The sequence below is a fragment of the Oncorhynchus nerka genome, linkage group LG5 (assembly GCF_034236695.1).
Source record: "Oncorhynchus nerka isolate Pitt River linkage group LG5, Oner_Uvic_2.0, whole genome shotgun sequence".
Classification (NCBI taxonomy): domain Eukaryota; kingdom Metazoa; phylum Chordata; class Actinopteri; order Salmoniformes; family Salmonidae; genus Oncorhynchus; species Oncorhynchus nerka.
The window spans coordinates 32,850,501-32,867,250 of NC_088400.1; the positions used below are offsets into that span (position 1 = coordinate 32,850,501).

The 16,750-nt window shown below is 48.7% G+C and overlaps 1 protein-coding gene across 1 annotated transcript in view; it reads left to right on the forward strand.

The window, feature by feature from the left end:
• LOC115137741 (short transient receptor potential channel 7-like) overlaps window positions 1-5,383 on the forward strand; it is a 105,825-nt gene extending 100,442 nt beyond the window's left edge. The window contains exons 11-12 of the mRNA XM_065018544.1: window positions 4,358-4,433; window positions 5,241-5,383. Coding sequence (XP_064874616.1) covers window positions 4,358-4,433; window positions 5,241-5,383 — 219 coding nt within the window. The remainder of the gene's footprint in view (window positions 1-4,357; window positions 4,434-5,240) is intronic.
• Window positions 5,384-16,750: the final 11,367 nt, after the last annotated feature.

Here is a 16,750-nt window from a genome sequence, read left to right on the forward strand (position 1 = left end):
ACATGCAGTGGTGTAAAATACTTACAGTTGAAGTCGGAAGTACACATACACCCTAGCCAAATACATTTAACCTATTTGGGCTAGGGGGCAGTATTTTGACGTCCGGATGAAAAGTGTCCAAAGTAAATTGCCTGTTACTCAGGCCGAGAAACTAGGATATGCATATAATTGGTAGATTTGGATAGAAACCAATCTAAAGTTTCTAAACAGTTAGAATAATGTCTGTGGGTATAACATAACTGATATGACAGGCAAAACCCAGAGGACAAACCATCCAACAACAACAAAAAATTCAGCCTACCACTGTTTCCAATGACTGTCATGTTTATTATGAGGCCAAATCCTCCCAGATTGCAGTTCCTAGGGCTTCCACTAGATGTCAACAGTCTTTAGAAAGAGTTTCAGACTGGTTTTAGGAACAATGAGCTAGAATTTTTAGTTTTTCTACGTGTCTCCCAATTTTGCTGCAGTGCTTTTCATGCACGTGGATGAGAGTGCGTTCTTTGATGTCCTCAGCTAATTGCATGGTATGCTTTCGCCCTAAAGCCATTTTGAAATCTGACAAAGTGGCTGGATTAACAAAACAGGAAGCTTTATTTTGATCTATGACACTTGTATCTTCATGAATGTTAAATAATTATATTTCTGTCATTTGAATTTCACGCACTACAATTTCACCGGATGTTGTCGAGGTGGGTTGCTAGCGGAACGCCTGCACCAGAAAGGTTAAACTAAGTTTTTCACAATTCCTGACATTTAATCCTAGTTTAAGTCAGTTAGGATCACCACTTTATTTAAAAAATGTCAAATTTCAGAACAATAGTGGAGAGAATTATTTATTTCAGCTTTTATTTCTTTCATCATATTCTCAGTGGGTCAGAAATGTACATACACTCAATTAGTATTTGGTAGAATTGTCTTTAAATTCTTTCACTTGGGTCAAATGTTTCGGGTAGCCTTCCACAAGCTTCTCACAATAATTTGGATGAATTTTGGCTCATTCCTCCTGACAGGGCTGGTGTAACCGAGTCAGGATTGTAGGACTACTTGCTCGGACACACTTTTTCAGTTTTTCCCACAAATTTTCTATAGGATTGAGGTCAGGGCTTTGTGATGGCCACTCCAATACCTTGACTTTATTGTCCTTAAACCTCTTAGTGTGATCAAAGAGAGGGATAGAGAGATCAAATTCGACAACATCCGGTGAAATCGGAGCGCGCCAAATTCAAAATACAAAATCGTAATATTAAACATTCATGAAAATTAAAGTGTCCTACATCATTTAAAAGCTTTACTTCTTGTTAATCCAGCCGTTTTGTCAGATTTCAAAAAGGCTTTACGGCGAAAGCATACCATGCAATTATCTGAGGACAGCGCCCCGCGTACAAAAGCATTACAAACAAGTCAGAAATAGCGATAAAATAAATCACTTACCCTTGAAGATCTTCCTCTGTTTGCAATCCCAAGGGTCCCAGCTACACAGGAAATTGTTGTTTTGTTCAATAATGTTCAAATGATGTCAATTAGCCTATCAGAAGCTTCTAAAGACATGACATAATTTTCTGGAATTTTCCAAGCCGTTTAAAGGCACATTCATCTTCTGACCCTTTGGAATTGACCCTTTGGAATTGTGATACAGTGTGATACAGTGAATTATAAGTGAAATAATCTGTCTGTAAACAATTGTTAGGAAAATGACTTGTGTCATGCACAAAGTAGATGTCTTAACCAACTTGCCAAAACTATAGTTTGCTAACAGGAAATTTGTGGAGTGGTTGAAAAACGAGTTTTAATGACTCCAACCTAAGTCCATTTAAACTTCCGACTTCAACTGTAAGTAAAAATACTTAAAGTGCTAGTTAAGTAGTTTTGGAGGGGTATCTGTACTTTACTTTAGTATTTATATTTTTCGACAACTTTTACTTTAGACTTCACTACATTCCTAAAGAAAATTATGTGCTTTTTACATGGCGTAAAAGTGTCAAACATTTCCCATGCTTAGCAGGACAGGAAAATTCTCAAATTCACACACTTATCAAGAGAACATCCCTGGTTATCCCTACAGCCTCTGATTTGGCGAACTCACTAAACACAAATACTTGGAGTGTGCCCCTCGCTATCCGTAAATAAAATAAAATAAATAAAAAATGTTGCTCTCTTGTTTGGTTAATATAAGGAATGTGAAATTATTTCTACTTTTGCTTTTACTTTTGATACTTCAGTATATTTGAAACCAAATACTTTTATACTTTTACTCAAGTAGTATTTTACTGGATGACTTTCACTTTTCCTTTTTAATTTTTACATTTTAATTTAACATTTATTTAACAAGACAGTTATTTTCTATAAATGTATCTTTACCTTTACTCAAGTATGACAATTGGGTACTTTTTCAAACACTGCTTCAATGTTATTATAGTTTTTATTTTTTATTTTATTATTTATTTATTTATTTATAGTTTTTATTTTTTGTTGTATTTAGTTATAGTTGTATACAAATGTTTCCATTTTATTTTTTATTTAATTTCAGTTTTAGTCTTAGGGACAGAAAGTCTGAGAGGCTAGGAGCCAATTGGTATATGGTATAGTTTTGTGCGTTAATTTTACGTCACTTCTACCAACTGGGGGCAATAAGACATACAGTGATGGGTCAGGTCATAGGTTAGGTTAGGTTAGGTCTTCTCATGACACCAATGCTACGTTGGAGTCATTCCACGTCCCTTTTGATTGGCTGGTCATTTGTCAAGAAAACACTTGATCTGTCTAGAAACAATTGATCCATTATTGCAATACGGTTTTGGAAACCTTGAACACTCAACTTAATTATCATCACAAAATAACTTTACAAAAGACAACCTCTGTGGAAATCTGTGGTAAAACAGTTCATGTTTTATTTAACACAGCTTCGAGCTGATGCTGTTGTTTTTTGTTCCCACCCGAGTTTCCATTAGCTCAGGAAGTGCCATGTAAAACCTCAGCGGGAATCTTTGAGATAAACACGCATAATAAGTATATTTTTTTGTATTCATAAAATTATTTTTGGTTGATAATTAAACTGAGTGTTCAAGGTACATATGAAAGTAGAATTTCTGAGGTTTCCAAAAGCGTAGTAATTATCAACGTGTAGATAAAGTGTTGGTACAGTTGCCCCACTGGGGTCAATTGTTCAAATGAGAACCCTATGGCTGTATGGGTTCTCAGGAGCTAAGGTTAGGATATGTTTAAATTATAAAATCAATCTCGATGTGACTTGGATTTAAAGGAATAGCGCAGAGACTGGTGCTAACAAAATATGTTGAAGGTAAGTCTCTTTCCCATGTTTACACCAATCTAATACGTTTTAGCATTTGTTAGCCACCTAGCAGTTTTTCCCCCTGTTAGCTAATGATAGCTATTGCTAGTTCAGGGCAGCAGGTAGCCTAGTGGTAAGAGCGTTGGGCCAGTAACCGAAATGTTGCTGGATCGAATCCCCGAGTTGACAACATAATAATCTGTCATTCTGCTCCTGAACAAGGCAGTTAACCCACTGTTCCCGGGAAGGTCATTGTGTCATGAGAATTTTTATCACAATGGTTGAACTCAACTATCACTATAGCTTTGACCAATTCCCAGAAGTTTATAAGACCCTGGTTAATGAAGAATTAGACAAAGCCCCCTTTCTGCAATAGGCTAGTTTTCTATTCAGAGAGCTCTGAAGTCAAAAATACACACACACACACACACAGTTTTGTCACTTTTCTACCAGCTCGCTGTTCCTCTCTAAATTAGAGGCCTTGGAAGGGCCCTCTTTCCTGTTGTCACACACACATTATGGAATTTTGACTAACACATTTCATACAATTATATGATTTCAGGGTTGAATTCTTTAGTCATTACTTTAAACATATAAATTCCTTTATCACATTGTAAATAAGAATTTGTTCTTAACTGACTTGCCGAGTTAAATAAAGGTTAAATAGTGATGAACAAGCAAGGCATTTTGGAAACATATCCACATTTACCCACCACATTCAGTATCTTAAACTCCATTAGAGTATTGCCCAAAGTAAAACACATCAAATAAAAACATTCACATCATTCATGATGGGTTTTATTCCTTTTGGGGTCAGAGATAATAGTTTCAGTACATTTTTTGTTTTTCTTATGGGTTTGTTAATTATTTTATTTCAGTTTGCTAAATAGTTTTCTCATGATTGGTTTTAGTTTCGTATAATAACCTAGTATAATATTTTCAGCTTTCATAACTCCAACTCTCTCCTCTCCACCTCTTCTCTCCCTTTCATATTTTCTCACCTCTCTGCACTCTCCTCCCATCCTCCTCTCCCCTCATCCCTCCCTCCACTCTCTCCTCCTACAGAAGATCATGAAGCGTCTCATTAAGCGGTATGTTCTGAAGGCTCAGGTTGACAGAGAGAATGATGACGTCAATGAAGGTGAAGATCTAATCTCCTTTAACGTCGACTTTATGTAACTCACCAGATTCTGCCTGACTGGGTTGCTGTTGTGCGTGTGACTGGGTTGGTGTTGTCAATGTGATTGTAACTGGGTTGGTGTGGTCAGTGGGATTGTGACTGTGTTGGTGTGGTCAGTGTGAGTGTGACTGGGTTGGTGTTGTCAATGTGATTGTAACTGGGTTGGTGTGGTCCGTGGGATTGTGACTGGGTTGGTGTGGTCAGTGTGAGTGTGACTGGGTTGATGTTGTGAGTGTGACTGGGTTGGTGTTGTGGCTGTGACTGGGTTGATGTGGTCAGTGTGACTGTGACTGGGTTGATGTGGTCAGTGTGAGTGTGACTGGGTTGGTGTTGTGAGTGTGACTGGGTTGATGTCGTGAGTGTGACTGGAAAACTTAAACTATACAAAAACAGCAAAACGAACGTGAAGCTATATATGATAAGTGCAGACACAGGCAACTAACATAGACAATAACCCACGAAATACCCAAAGCAGATGGCTGCCTAAATATGGTTCCCAATCAGAGACAACGATAAACACCTGCCTCTAATTGAGAACCAATCTAGGCAACCATAGACATATAAACACCTAGATGATAAACAACCCCATAAACCTACAAAACCCATAGACAGTACAAAAACACAAACATCACCCATGTCACACCCTGACCTAACCAAAACAATAAAGAAAACAAAGAATACTCAGGTCAGGGCGTTGTTATGTTATGTTTCATTCATATGTTTTGGTGTGTGTGTGACTGTCTGGCTGTGTGTGTTTGTGTCTTATAGGTGAGCTGAAGGAGATCAAGCAGGACATCTCCAGCCTGCGCTATGAGCTCCTGGAGGAGAAGTCTCAGGCCACCGGAGAACTAGCTGACCTCATCACACAACTCAGTGACAAGTTTGTCAAGAACACCACCAAAAGACCCTGAGAGAGAAGGGGAAGGGGGGAGGAAGGGGGAGACCTGAAAATAGACAGAGGGAGAGAAGTGGGAAGAAGGGGATAGAGAGGAGAGAAGAGGGGGGGGGAGCTGGTGGACAGAGAAAGAGAGAAAGTGGGACAGAGGGAGGTGAGAAGAAGAGATGAAGGGGGGAGAGAGATGGGACGGAATTGAGAGCAAGGGAGGAGAGGAGAGGAGGCAGGGAGAGAGGCAGGAGAGAGGACTGAAAGAGAGGAAGGAGGCTCTGAGCAGTATGAGGGGTACATAGGGGATTGTTAAGAGTAGAATTCTGATGCAGCGAAGAGAGAGGTCACCCCTCCAAAACACATTGCCAAAATACATCAGCTCACCCTACCATGGGAACAGAGAGTGTGAGTGGGAGAGAACAGAAGTTGAAAAAACACTGTGATGGTATTTTTACCTGAGGTATTGTTAGGGTGTCTGTACCTGAGGTATTGTGCTGTATAGCAGTCCACTGTTTCGGGAAGATAAATATAATGAACATTTTTATAGAGTTGGCAATCTAATTAACACATTGTCCAATGTCCATAGGTTCACAAACACTGGAGGAGTTCAAACACACACACACACACACACACTTACTGTATAACTCCTAATAAAGTGCTGATTAAAAAGTGGTCTGTTTATCACATGACAACCTGAACACACTCAGACCACCATCTGCTTACTTGCAGGACTTTGATTGGTTCTCTCATGGGCACCTAGAATATATTGGTTCTAAACTGCAGCTGTTGAGGGCATGTTGGCTTCAGTACACAGTCTGTACTCAGTCTATCTACCCCACCATGCTCAGAATAAATTCACACACCTGGTCGGACAGTGTAGACTGCACACTGTAAATGGTTATTGAAACAACATTTGGAACTTTAAACTCTATCTTTGTTTTGTGTGTGTGTGTGCGTGTGCGTTACTTGCGTGCATAAGCGAGAGAGAGAGAGAGACTAACTATATGTCTGAGTGACTTTGAAGAGTTCAACTAAAATTGTAATTGTTTGTTAAAAACACTTAACATTTTCACTCATAGAAACCAAACAGAATAGAGACTCAATATACTGTATTTTTCAATTGTATTGAAAAAAGGGGAAAAATCTTGTATATTTTGATCTTGAATTAAAAGGAATAAACTGGATATTGTTTTGTCTGATTAATTCTGTTTATTAATCAGTCTGTACAACCTGTGATTTTATTGAGCTGAGAAATGTGATGATTGTTCTGTTGTCAGCTCAATTACACGCAGTCAAGCAAGACCGAACCTCTGGCGACCACGTCATTATGTCTGTACACACTGGAAAGGGCACCGCCACACACATACAAATGCGCGCACACACACAACCAAACACCAATACGACACACACTGCGCAAACAGTCTGTTTGTGCATTGTGAAAACAGACTGTGGACACATACACCCAACCTGGGCAAATGTGGCCCGATAGATATTGTGTAGGCCTACACACACACACACTGTATACAGTAATCTACTGATGACACACACAAGCATGACACAGTACACAAATGCACACACACCCAGCACACTGATTTATAATCTATTAATCATTGGTCCATTCCACACAATTCAACATAGCAACTCTACATATGCAACTCAAACATCCCACAACAACTATCTGTGCATTTAGACCTTTTCGTTCAGTGTGTGTGTGTAGTTGTTTATTTGTGTGAGAACACACAAAGACTCCCCACATGACCTTGTGGGAACAATTACATGTTATGGACCCACGTGTTTACTGAGGATGTCCCATCTTCACTCTGTATTCTTTCAATCTGTAATGACGTCTGAACAGTCTGGAGTTTAACAGGCTGGGGTCATGTACTCCTGTAAAAGTCAGCCTTTAAAGTTAATCCATAAAACGTTAACATGTACCTGGCCTTGTATGGTATTTTACTAGACAGGAAGACACACAGTTACACAAACACATGTGCGCACATACACACACACACATACACACACACACACACACACACAAACACATATCTCTAGCCCAAAGCTGACCAGTCCATTCTCCATAATAACTAAGGTGGTCTGGGAGAGATGTGTCTTCCCAGCTCAAATAAATGACATTTATTTTATATCTTTAGTTCTCTTATTCAACTTCCCTCTGATATCTGTCGGAGCCCCTGGGGTCTTACCCAATTATACTTTGTGTTAAACCTGCCACCCTCTCTTTGGTGTAGTTTGGAAAGTCCCGGAGGCCCAAGGGAACGATGTGATTCCTCTCTAACTCTCCTCCTTCCCCCTCTATCTCTTTTCACGGAGCAACAACACCCCCTGGCACAGAAGACGGGACTCATTGGATTTGGAGGAGAGATTATACCCCAGTAACACTGCTTCTGCCTGCAAACCATCTAGGGATTTAGACAACTCGACAGACACACACACACACACACACGTCCCCCCTTGACTGCTATCAAGAACATTCACCTCACGTACATCTCACACAAATGATGTGTGGATGAGAAAACAAACCACTTGGGATTGAAGAACTACGAAATACATTTCTGTTGTAGATTGAGAAAATGTAGCCTGCCTATTTTCACATTTAATAAAAGCAATATTCTAAGGTTATTCCCCTCTATAGTGACAGACTTATAAATAAACTCCAATACCTGGCAGCCAATATCCAATTTCTAGAGAAGTCTTTGTTGCTAGAATGTCATCCAGTAGGAATGGGGGGGGGGGGCAATAGAGTGCCCACACATACACTGACTATACATTAAGGACACATTCCTAATATTGAGTTGCACCCTTTTGCCCTTAGAACAGACTCAATTTGTCGGGGGATGGACTCTAAAAGGTGTCAAAAGCGTTCCACAGGCCCATGTTGACTCCAATGCTTCCCACAGAGGTGTCAAGTTAGTTGGATGTCCTTTGGGTGGTGGACCATTCTTGATACACAGGAAACTGTTGAGCATGAAAAACCCAGCAGCGTTGATGTTCTTGACACACTCAAAACTGCACCCACTACCATACCCCGTTCAAAGGCACTTAAATATTTTGTCTTGCTGATTGGCACATATACACAATACATGTTTCAATTGTCTCAAGGCTTTAAAATCCTTCTTTAACCTGTCTCCTACCATTCATCTACAAGGATTGAAGTGGATTTAACAAGTGACATCAATAAGGGATCATAGCTTTCACCTGGATTCACCTGGTCAGTCTGTCATGGAAAGTGCCTAATGTTTTGTACACTCAGTCTATATTGACTAAACACGTATACCCATGCCCTGACACAAATCAAATATCTTTATGTGACCTCACACTGACGAAGCATAAACTCCCTGTCTCTGTCTCTTTTACAGAACATACTGATGGTTTCCAACCTCGTTAGTGTTCTCTTTTCCTCTCTCTAGCCTCTCTCCCTGCCCCCTCCTCTCTCTCTCCCCCCTCCCTCCCTTCTCTCTCTCCTCTCTCCCTCCTCCTCTCTCCCTCTCTCTCACACTCTTTCTCTCTCTCTCCTTCCCTCCCTCCCTCCTCTCTCTAGCCTCTCTCCCTCACTCTCACTCCCTCCTCTCTTTCCTCTCTCCCTCCTCCTCTCTCTTTCCTCTCTCCACCTCTCTCTATCTTCTCTCTCCCACCCTCTCCCTTCCCCTCCATCTCTCTCTCCTCTCTCCCTCCATCCTCCTCTCTCTCTCCTCTCTCTTCTCTCTCCTCCCTCCTCCTCCTCCTCTCTCCTTCTCTCTTTCCCTCTCTCTCTCCTTCCACCTCTCACTCCTCTCTCCCTCCCTCCTCATCTCTCCCTCCCTCCATCTTCATCTCTCTCTCCTCTCTCCCTCCCTCCTCTCTCTCTCCCCCGCTCCTCCTCTCTCTCTCCTCTCTCCCTCCCTCCTCTCCCTCTCTCCTCTCTCCCCCCTCCTCCACTCTCTCCTCTCTCCCTCTTTTCCCTCTCTCCCTCCATCCATCCATCCACCTCCCTACTTCTCTTTCCCTCCTCTTCTCTCAGGTCTTTGTTTCGTTGTCTCTGTCTGGTGTGTGTGTTCGTGTCTATTTGTGTGTGCGTGCATAATGTGTTTGTGTGGCGACCCTGGAAGCAGTTCAGCAGCATGTAATTAGCTGTGTGTTTATCTCTTCTCTTCGTAACCAAGCAGTGATCCAGCCTAAACCAGCCTGTAATCAACAACAGGGACAGAGTAGACACTCAGCTCTGTTTTTCGTCTGCTACTGGTTTGTCTGTGTTCATTAATGACCGGCCTTGCGGTGTGGTGAGGTGCATGCTAACGAGGTAGCTCTGGTCCGGGGCGCCTCTCACGACTCACTGGAGCGATCACCTAAACCCCCCCGTCCCCCGTCCCCCATCTCTGTCCCTGACACCGGCTTCTGATATTACGCAGCAGTTTTAGGAAGCCAAAATGGCAGATGAGCAAAATATCTTACAAGCAAGTGGATCCTCGTTGTGTGGATTTCACGCTGTAAACAAACGTGTCCCTGGCCTCTCTGCCCTGTCCGTAGCCTGTCTGCTCTGTCCCTGGCCTCTCTGCCCTGTCCGTAGCCTGTCTGCTCTGTCCCTGGCCTCTCTGCCCTGTCCCTAGCCTGTCTGCTCTGTCCCTGGCCTCTCTGCCCTGTCCGTAGCCTGTCTGCTCTGTCCCTGGCCTCTCTGCCCTGTCCGTAGCCTGTCTGCTCTGTCCCTGGCCTCTCTGCCCTGTCCGTAGCCTGTCTGCTCTGTCCCTGGCCTCTCTGCCCTGTCCGTAGCCTGTCTTCTCTGTCCCTGGCCTCTCTGCCCTGTCCGTAGCCTGTCTGCTCTGTCCCTGGCCTCTCTGCCCTGTCCGTAGCCTGTCTGCTCTGTCCCTGGCCTCTCTGCCCTGTCCGTAGCCTGTCTGCTCTGTCCCTGGCCTCTCTGCCCTGTCCGTAGCCTGTCTGCTCTGTCCCTGGCCTCTCTGCCCTGTCCGTAGCCTGTCTGCTCTGTCCCTGGCCTCTCTGCCCTGTCCGTAGCCTGTCTGCTCTGTCCCTGGCCTCTCTGCCCTGTCCCTAGCCTGTCTGCTCTGTCCCTGGCCTCTCTGCCCTGTCCGTAGCCTGTCTGCTCTGTCCCTGGCCTCTCTGCCATGTCCCTAGCCTGTCTGCTCTGTCCCTGGCCTCTCTGCCCTGTCCTTAGCCTGTCTGCTCTGTCCCTGGCCTCTCTGCCCTGTCCGTAGCCTGTCTGCTCTGTCCCTAGCCTCTCTGCCCTGTCCCTAGCCTGTCTGCTCTGTCCCTGAACTCTCTGCCCTGTCCGTAGCCTGTCTGCTCTGTCCCTAGCCTCTCTGCCCTGTCCCTAGCCTGTCTGCTCTGTCCCTGGCCTGTCTGCTCTCTCCCTGGCCTCTCTGCCCTGTCCCTAGCCTGTCTGCTCTGTCCCTGGCCTCTCTGACCTGTCTGTAGCCTGTCTGCTCTGTCCCTGGCCTCTCTGCCCTGTCCGTAGCCTGTCTGCTCTGTCCCTGGCCTCTCTGCCCTGTCCGTAGCCTGTCTGTTCTGTCCCGGGCCTCTCTGCCCAGTCCGTAGCCTGTCTGTTCTGTCCCTGGCCTGTCTGCTCTGTCCCTGGCCTCTCTGCCCTGTCCCTGGCCTCTCTGCCCTGTCCCTAGCCTGTCTGCTCTGTCCCTGGCCTCTCTGCCCTGTCCGTAGCCTGTCTGCTCTGTCCCTGGCCTCTCTGCCCTGTCCGTAGCCTGTCTGCTCTGTCCCTGGCCTCTCTGCCCTGTCCCTAGCCTGTCTGCTCTGTCCCTGGCCTCTCTGCCCTGTCCGTAGCCTGTCTGCTCTGTCCCTGGCCTCTCTGCCCTGTCCCTAGCCTGTCTGCTCTGTCCCTGGCCTCTCTGCCCTGTCCGTAGCCTGTCTGCTCTGTCCCTAGCCTCTCTGCCCTGTCCCTAGCCTGTCTGCTCTGTCCCTGGCCTCTCTGCCCTGTCCGTAGCCTGTCTGCTCTGTCCCTAGCCTCTCTGCCCTGTCCCTAGCCTGTCTGCTCTGTCCCTGGCCTCTCTGCCCTGTCCGTAGCCTGTCTGCTCTGTCCCTGGCCTCTCTGCCCTGTCCGTAGCCTGTCTGCTCTGTCCCTAGCCTCTCTGCCCTGTCCGTAGCCTGTCTGCTCTGTCCCTGGCCTCTCTGCCCTGTCCGTAGCCTGTCTGCTCTGTCCCTGGCCTCTCTGCCCTGTCCGTAGCCTGTCTGCTCTGTCCCTGGCCTCTCTGCTCTGTCCGTAGCCTGTCTGCCCTGTCCGTAGCCTGTCTGCTCTGTCCCTAGCCTCTCTGCCCTGTCCGTAGCCTGTCTGCTCTGTCCCTGGCCTCTCTGCCCTGTCCGTAGCCTGTCTGCTCTGTCCCTGGCCTCTCTGCTCTGTCCGTAGCCTCTCTGCTCTGTCCCTGGCCTCTCTGCCCTGTCCGTAGCCTGTCTGCTCTGTCCCTGGCCTCTCTGCCCTGTCCGTAGCCTGTCTGCTCTGTCCCTGGCCTCTCTGCCCTGTCCGTAGCCTGTCTGCTCTGTCCCTGGCCTGTCTGCTCTGTCCCTGGCCTCTCTGCCCTGTCCCTGGCCTCTCTGCCCTGTCCCTAGCCTGTCTGCTCTGTCCCTGGCCTCTCTGCCCTGTCCCTAGCCTGTCTGCTCTGTCCCTAGCCTGTCTGCTCTGTCCCTGGCCTCTCTGCCCTGTCCGTAGCCTGTCTGCTCTGTCCCTGGCCTCTCTGCCCTGTCCCTGGCCTCTCTGCCCTGTCGCTAGCCTGTCTGCTCTGTCCCTGGCCTCTCTGCCCTGTCCGTAGCCTGTCTGCTCTGTCCCTGGCCTCTCTGCCCTGTCCGTAGCCTGTCTGCTCTGTCCCTGGCCTCTCTGCCCTGTCCGTAGCCTGTCTGCTCTGTCCCTGGCCTCTCTGCCCTGTCCGTAGCCTGTCTGCTCTGTCCCTGGCCTCTCTGCCCTGTCCGTAGCCTGTCTGCCCTGTCCGTAGCCTGTCTGCTCTGTCCCTGGCCTCTCTGCTCTGTCCGTAGCCTGTCTGCTCTGTCCCTGGCCTCTCTGCCCTGTCCGTAGCCTGTCTGCTCTGTCCCTGGCCTCTCTGCCCTGTCCGTAGCCTGTCTGCTCTGTCCCTGGCCTCTCTGCCCTGTCCGTAGCCTGTCTGCTCTGTCCCTGGCCTGTCTGCTCTGTCCCTGGCCTCTCTGCCCTGTCCCTGGCCTCTCTGCCCTGTCCCTAGCCTGTCTGCTCTGTCCCTGGCCTCTCTGCCCTGTCCCTAGCCTGTCTGCTCTGTCCCTAGCCTGTCTGCTCTGTCCCTGGCCTCTCTGCCCTGTCCGTAGCCTGTCTGCTCTGTCCCTGGCCTCTCTGCCCTGTCCCTGGCCTCTCTGCCCTGTCCCTAGCCTGTCTGCTCTCTCCCTGGCCTCTCTGCCCTGTCCCTAGCCTGTCTGCTCTGTCCCTGGCCTCTCTGCCCTGTCCGTAGCCTGTCTGCTCTGTCCCTGGCCTCTCTGCCCTGTCCGTAGCCTGTCTGCTCTGTCCCTGGCCTCTCTGCCCTGTCCGTAGCCTGTCTGCTCTGTCCCGGGCCTCTCTGCCCTGTCCGTAGCCTGTCTGTTCTGTCCCTGGCCTGTCTGCTCTGTCCCTGGCCTCTCTGCCCTGTCCCTGGCCTCTCTGCCCTGTCCCTAGCCTGTCTGCTCTGTCCCTGGCCTCTCTGCCCTGTCCGTAGCCTGTCTGCTCTGTCCCTGGCCTCTCTGCCCTGTCCGTAGCCTGTCTGCTCTGTCCCTGGCCTCTCTGCCCTGTCCGTAGCCTGTCTGCTCTGTCCCTGGCCTCTCTGCCCTGTCCCTAGCCTGTCTGCTCTGTCCCTGGCCTCTCTGCCCTGTCCGTAGCCTGTCTGCTCTGTCCCTGGCCTCTCTGCCCTGTCCCTAGCCTGTCTGCTCTGTCCCTGGCCTCTCTGCCCTGTCCGTAGCCTGTCTGCTCTGTCCCTAGCCTCTCTGCCCTGTCCCTAGCCTGTCTGCTCTGTCCCTGGCCTCTCTGCCCTGTCCGTAGCCTGTCTGCTCTGTCCCTAGCCTCTCTGCCCTGTCCCTAGCCTGTCTGCTCTGTCCCTGGCCTCTCTGCCCTGTCCGTAGCCTGTCTGCTCTGTCCCTGGCCTCTCTGCCCTGTCCGTAGCCTGTCTGCTCTGTCCCTGGCCTCTCTGCCCTGTCCGTAGCCTGTCTGCTCTGTCCCTGGCCTCTCTGCCCTGTCCGTAGCCTGTCTGCCCTGTCCCTGGCCTCTCTGCTCTGTCCGTAGCCTGTCTGCCCTGTCCGTAGCCTGTCTGCTCTGTCCCTAGCCTCTCTGCCCTGTCCGTAGCCTGTCTGCTCTGTCCCTGGCCTCTCTGCCCTGTCCGTAGCTTGTCTGCTCTGTCCCTGGCCTCTCTGCTCTGTCCGTAGCCTGTCTGCTCTGTCCCTGGCCTCTCTGCCCTGTCCGTAGCCTGTCTGCTCTGTCCCTGGCCTCTCTGCCCTGTCCGTAGCCTGTCTGCTCTGTCCCTGGCCTCTCTGCCCTGTCCGTAGCCTGTCTGCTCTGTCCCTGGCCTCTCTGCCCTGTCCGTAGCCTGTCTGCTCTGTCCCTAGCCTGTCTGCTCTGTCCCTGGCCTCTCTGCCCTGTCCCTAGCCTGTCTGCTCTGTCCCTAGCCTGTCTGCTCTGTCCCTGGCCTCTCTGCCCTGTCCGTAGCCTGTCTGCCCTGTCCCTGGCCTCTCTGCCCTGTCCCTGGCCTCTCTGCCCTGTCGCTAGCCTGTCTGCTCTGTCCCTGGCCTCTCTGCCCTGTCCCTAGCCTGTCTGCTCTGTCCCTGGCCTCTCTGCCCTGTCCGTAGCCTGTCTGCTCTGTCCCTGGCCTCTCTGCCCTGTCCGTAGCCTGTCTGCTCTGTCCCTGGCCTCTCTGCCCTGTCCGTAGCCTGTCTGCTCTGTCCCTGGCCTCTCTGCCCTGTCCGTAGCCTGTCTGCTCTGTCCCTGGCCTCTCTGCCCTGTCCGTAGCCTGTCTGCTCTGTCCCTGGCCTCTGCCCTGTCCGTAGCCTGTCTGCTCTGTCCCTGGCCTCTCTGCCCTGTCCGTAGCCTGTCTGCTCTGTCCCTGGCCTCTCTGCCCTGTCCCTAGCCTGTCTGCTCTGTCCCTAGCCTGTCTGCTCTGTCCCTGGCCTCTCTGCCCTGTCCGTAGCCTGTCTGCTCTGTCCCTGGCCTCTCTGCCCTGTCCCTAGCCTGTCTGCTCTGTCCCTGGCCTCTCTGCCCTGTCCCTAGCCTGTCTGCTCTGTCCCTGGCCTCTCTGCCCTGTCCGTAGCCTGTCTGCTCTGTCCCTGGCCTCTCTGCCCTGTCCGTAGCCTGTCTGCTCTGTCCCTGGCCTCTCTGCCCTGTCCGTAGCCTGTCTGCTCTGTCCCTGGCCTCTCTGCCCTGTCCGTAGCCTGTCTGCTCTGTCCCTGGCTAGTGTCGATGTTAGCAGGTTCATTGAAAAGGTTAGGGCAAGGAGAGCTGATCCGAGATCAGCTCTTATGGGAGATGGCTGCCATCTCTTATGGCTTGATGGAACCAAAAATAAAAAGATATCTGGGTGAATGCGGTGTACAATCCACTCTGCTTATGACATGCTGTACACTGTATATATGAACCAATGTGGTTAAATGCTGTGAAACAGAAACACTCCTATGAGTTCAAGAATAAATCCACTCTTAGAACCAAATAGTCTGGATTGGATGGGATTACCATACGAGCACTGTGGGAAAAAATTAAAAAATGATTTTAAAAGTTTTTTAAAGAAACAGAAACGTCTAGTTGTTTCTAGTGAAGTCCCAGAGTGTGTCCATTTAGAGATGTGTTAGTAGATTGCTGTGGACGTGAATGGCTCTGGCTCTGCAACAGACGAACATCCCACAGTATCTCATGTTTCTGGGAGGATAATCAAGTGACTAATTGGACAGAGCCCCAGCCAGCCAGGGCTGGTGATGTACATTGAGGGAATATCCTAATTTGCAGAGTAAGTTCCAGCCAGGTTAAAGAGGAGGTGGAAGGAAGAAAGGAGGTTAATGGTGAACATGGAGAGGAGGAGTCATTTGCATACTGAAACCGTTGTTTATATGTAACTTGGCTGCAGTCAAACGAGAATCATCAGAGAAGAAAATGAGGCATTGTAACGTGGTTGAAGGCTACTGGTCTATGTTCTCCCTGCTATCAGACTAGTCAATCGAAATCAGTTTCCGGATATTCCAGACAGAGCAAGACAACAAGAGCATCCGTCTTTCAATGGACTTAAGCAATCAATTAAACAATGTTCAGTGTGCTAATCAATTCAAATGAAATGACAAAGGCTTTCTTGTGTTACCTTGATAACTGAACTGAATAGGTTCATCTGTGAGTCCACATTTTATCAGGGCAGCTGTTCTGTCTGTGTTTGTGTCCGTCTGTTGGTCGTTTTGGGTCTGGTCTGTCTGCTCTAGACTGGTAACAGGGACACTCAGTGCTGATGGCTGTTATCTGCATTAGGGTTGGAGGGACTCAGGGCTTTGTGTACACAACACAGACAGACGCCTGAACGTGCACACATTGAGTCCCCCAGACAGGCAGCTCTGTCCCTAGCCTGTCTGCTCTGTCCCTGGCCTCTCTGCCCTGGCCCTAGCCTGTCTTCTCTGTCCCTAGCCTGTCTGCTCTGTCTCTGGCATGTCTGCTCTGTCCCTGGCCTATTTCTTCTGACCCTGGCCAGTGGGAGAGGAATGGGGCTATGAGAACACCTTCCTCTCACCTATATTACATGGCTGAAGTGAATCTGGGAGAAATCCTGCATTGCGCCCTTCCATGATGTAATACCCATCCTATTATAGAGCCATACAGAAACAGACTCAAACACAAATCTTTCAGACATGTCCTCTGGCTCCAGTGACCTTATTTTAGATTAATTTTGAATTAAAAACATGTTGATATTTAGGTTGAGATCACACAGTTTACATTTAGGAGAAGTGTAGCTAACTCTAAAACACTCAATCCTGTTTGTACGGGAGTTACAGTATTTGAGGCAAGTTAAATTTGTGAAAACATTGGATGAGGCATATAAGGGAAGATATCACAAAGAGCCACAAAGTCTCTCTTCCTCAAAAACACTGCATGGCACGGGCCCGGCGCTCGGTGGGGGAGGGGTGGGTGCTTGTGTGTGCTGTGTACGTAATCACTGTCGCCTTTCTCTCAGGCAACCCGCTGGGCCGGTCATGTCTCATTTCTCTCTCTCTCTCTCTCTCTCTCTCTCTCTCTCTCTCTCTCTCTCTCTGTCTCTCTCGCTCCCTCTATCCCCCTCAGTCTCTCTGTCTCTCTCTCTCCCCCTGTCCCCCTCAGTCTCTCTCTCTCCCTCTATCCCCCTCAGTCTCTCTGTCTGTCTCTGTCTCTCTCTCTCTCTCTCTCTCTCTCCCTCTGTCCCCCTCAGTCTCTCTGTCTCTCTCTCTGTCCCCCTCA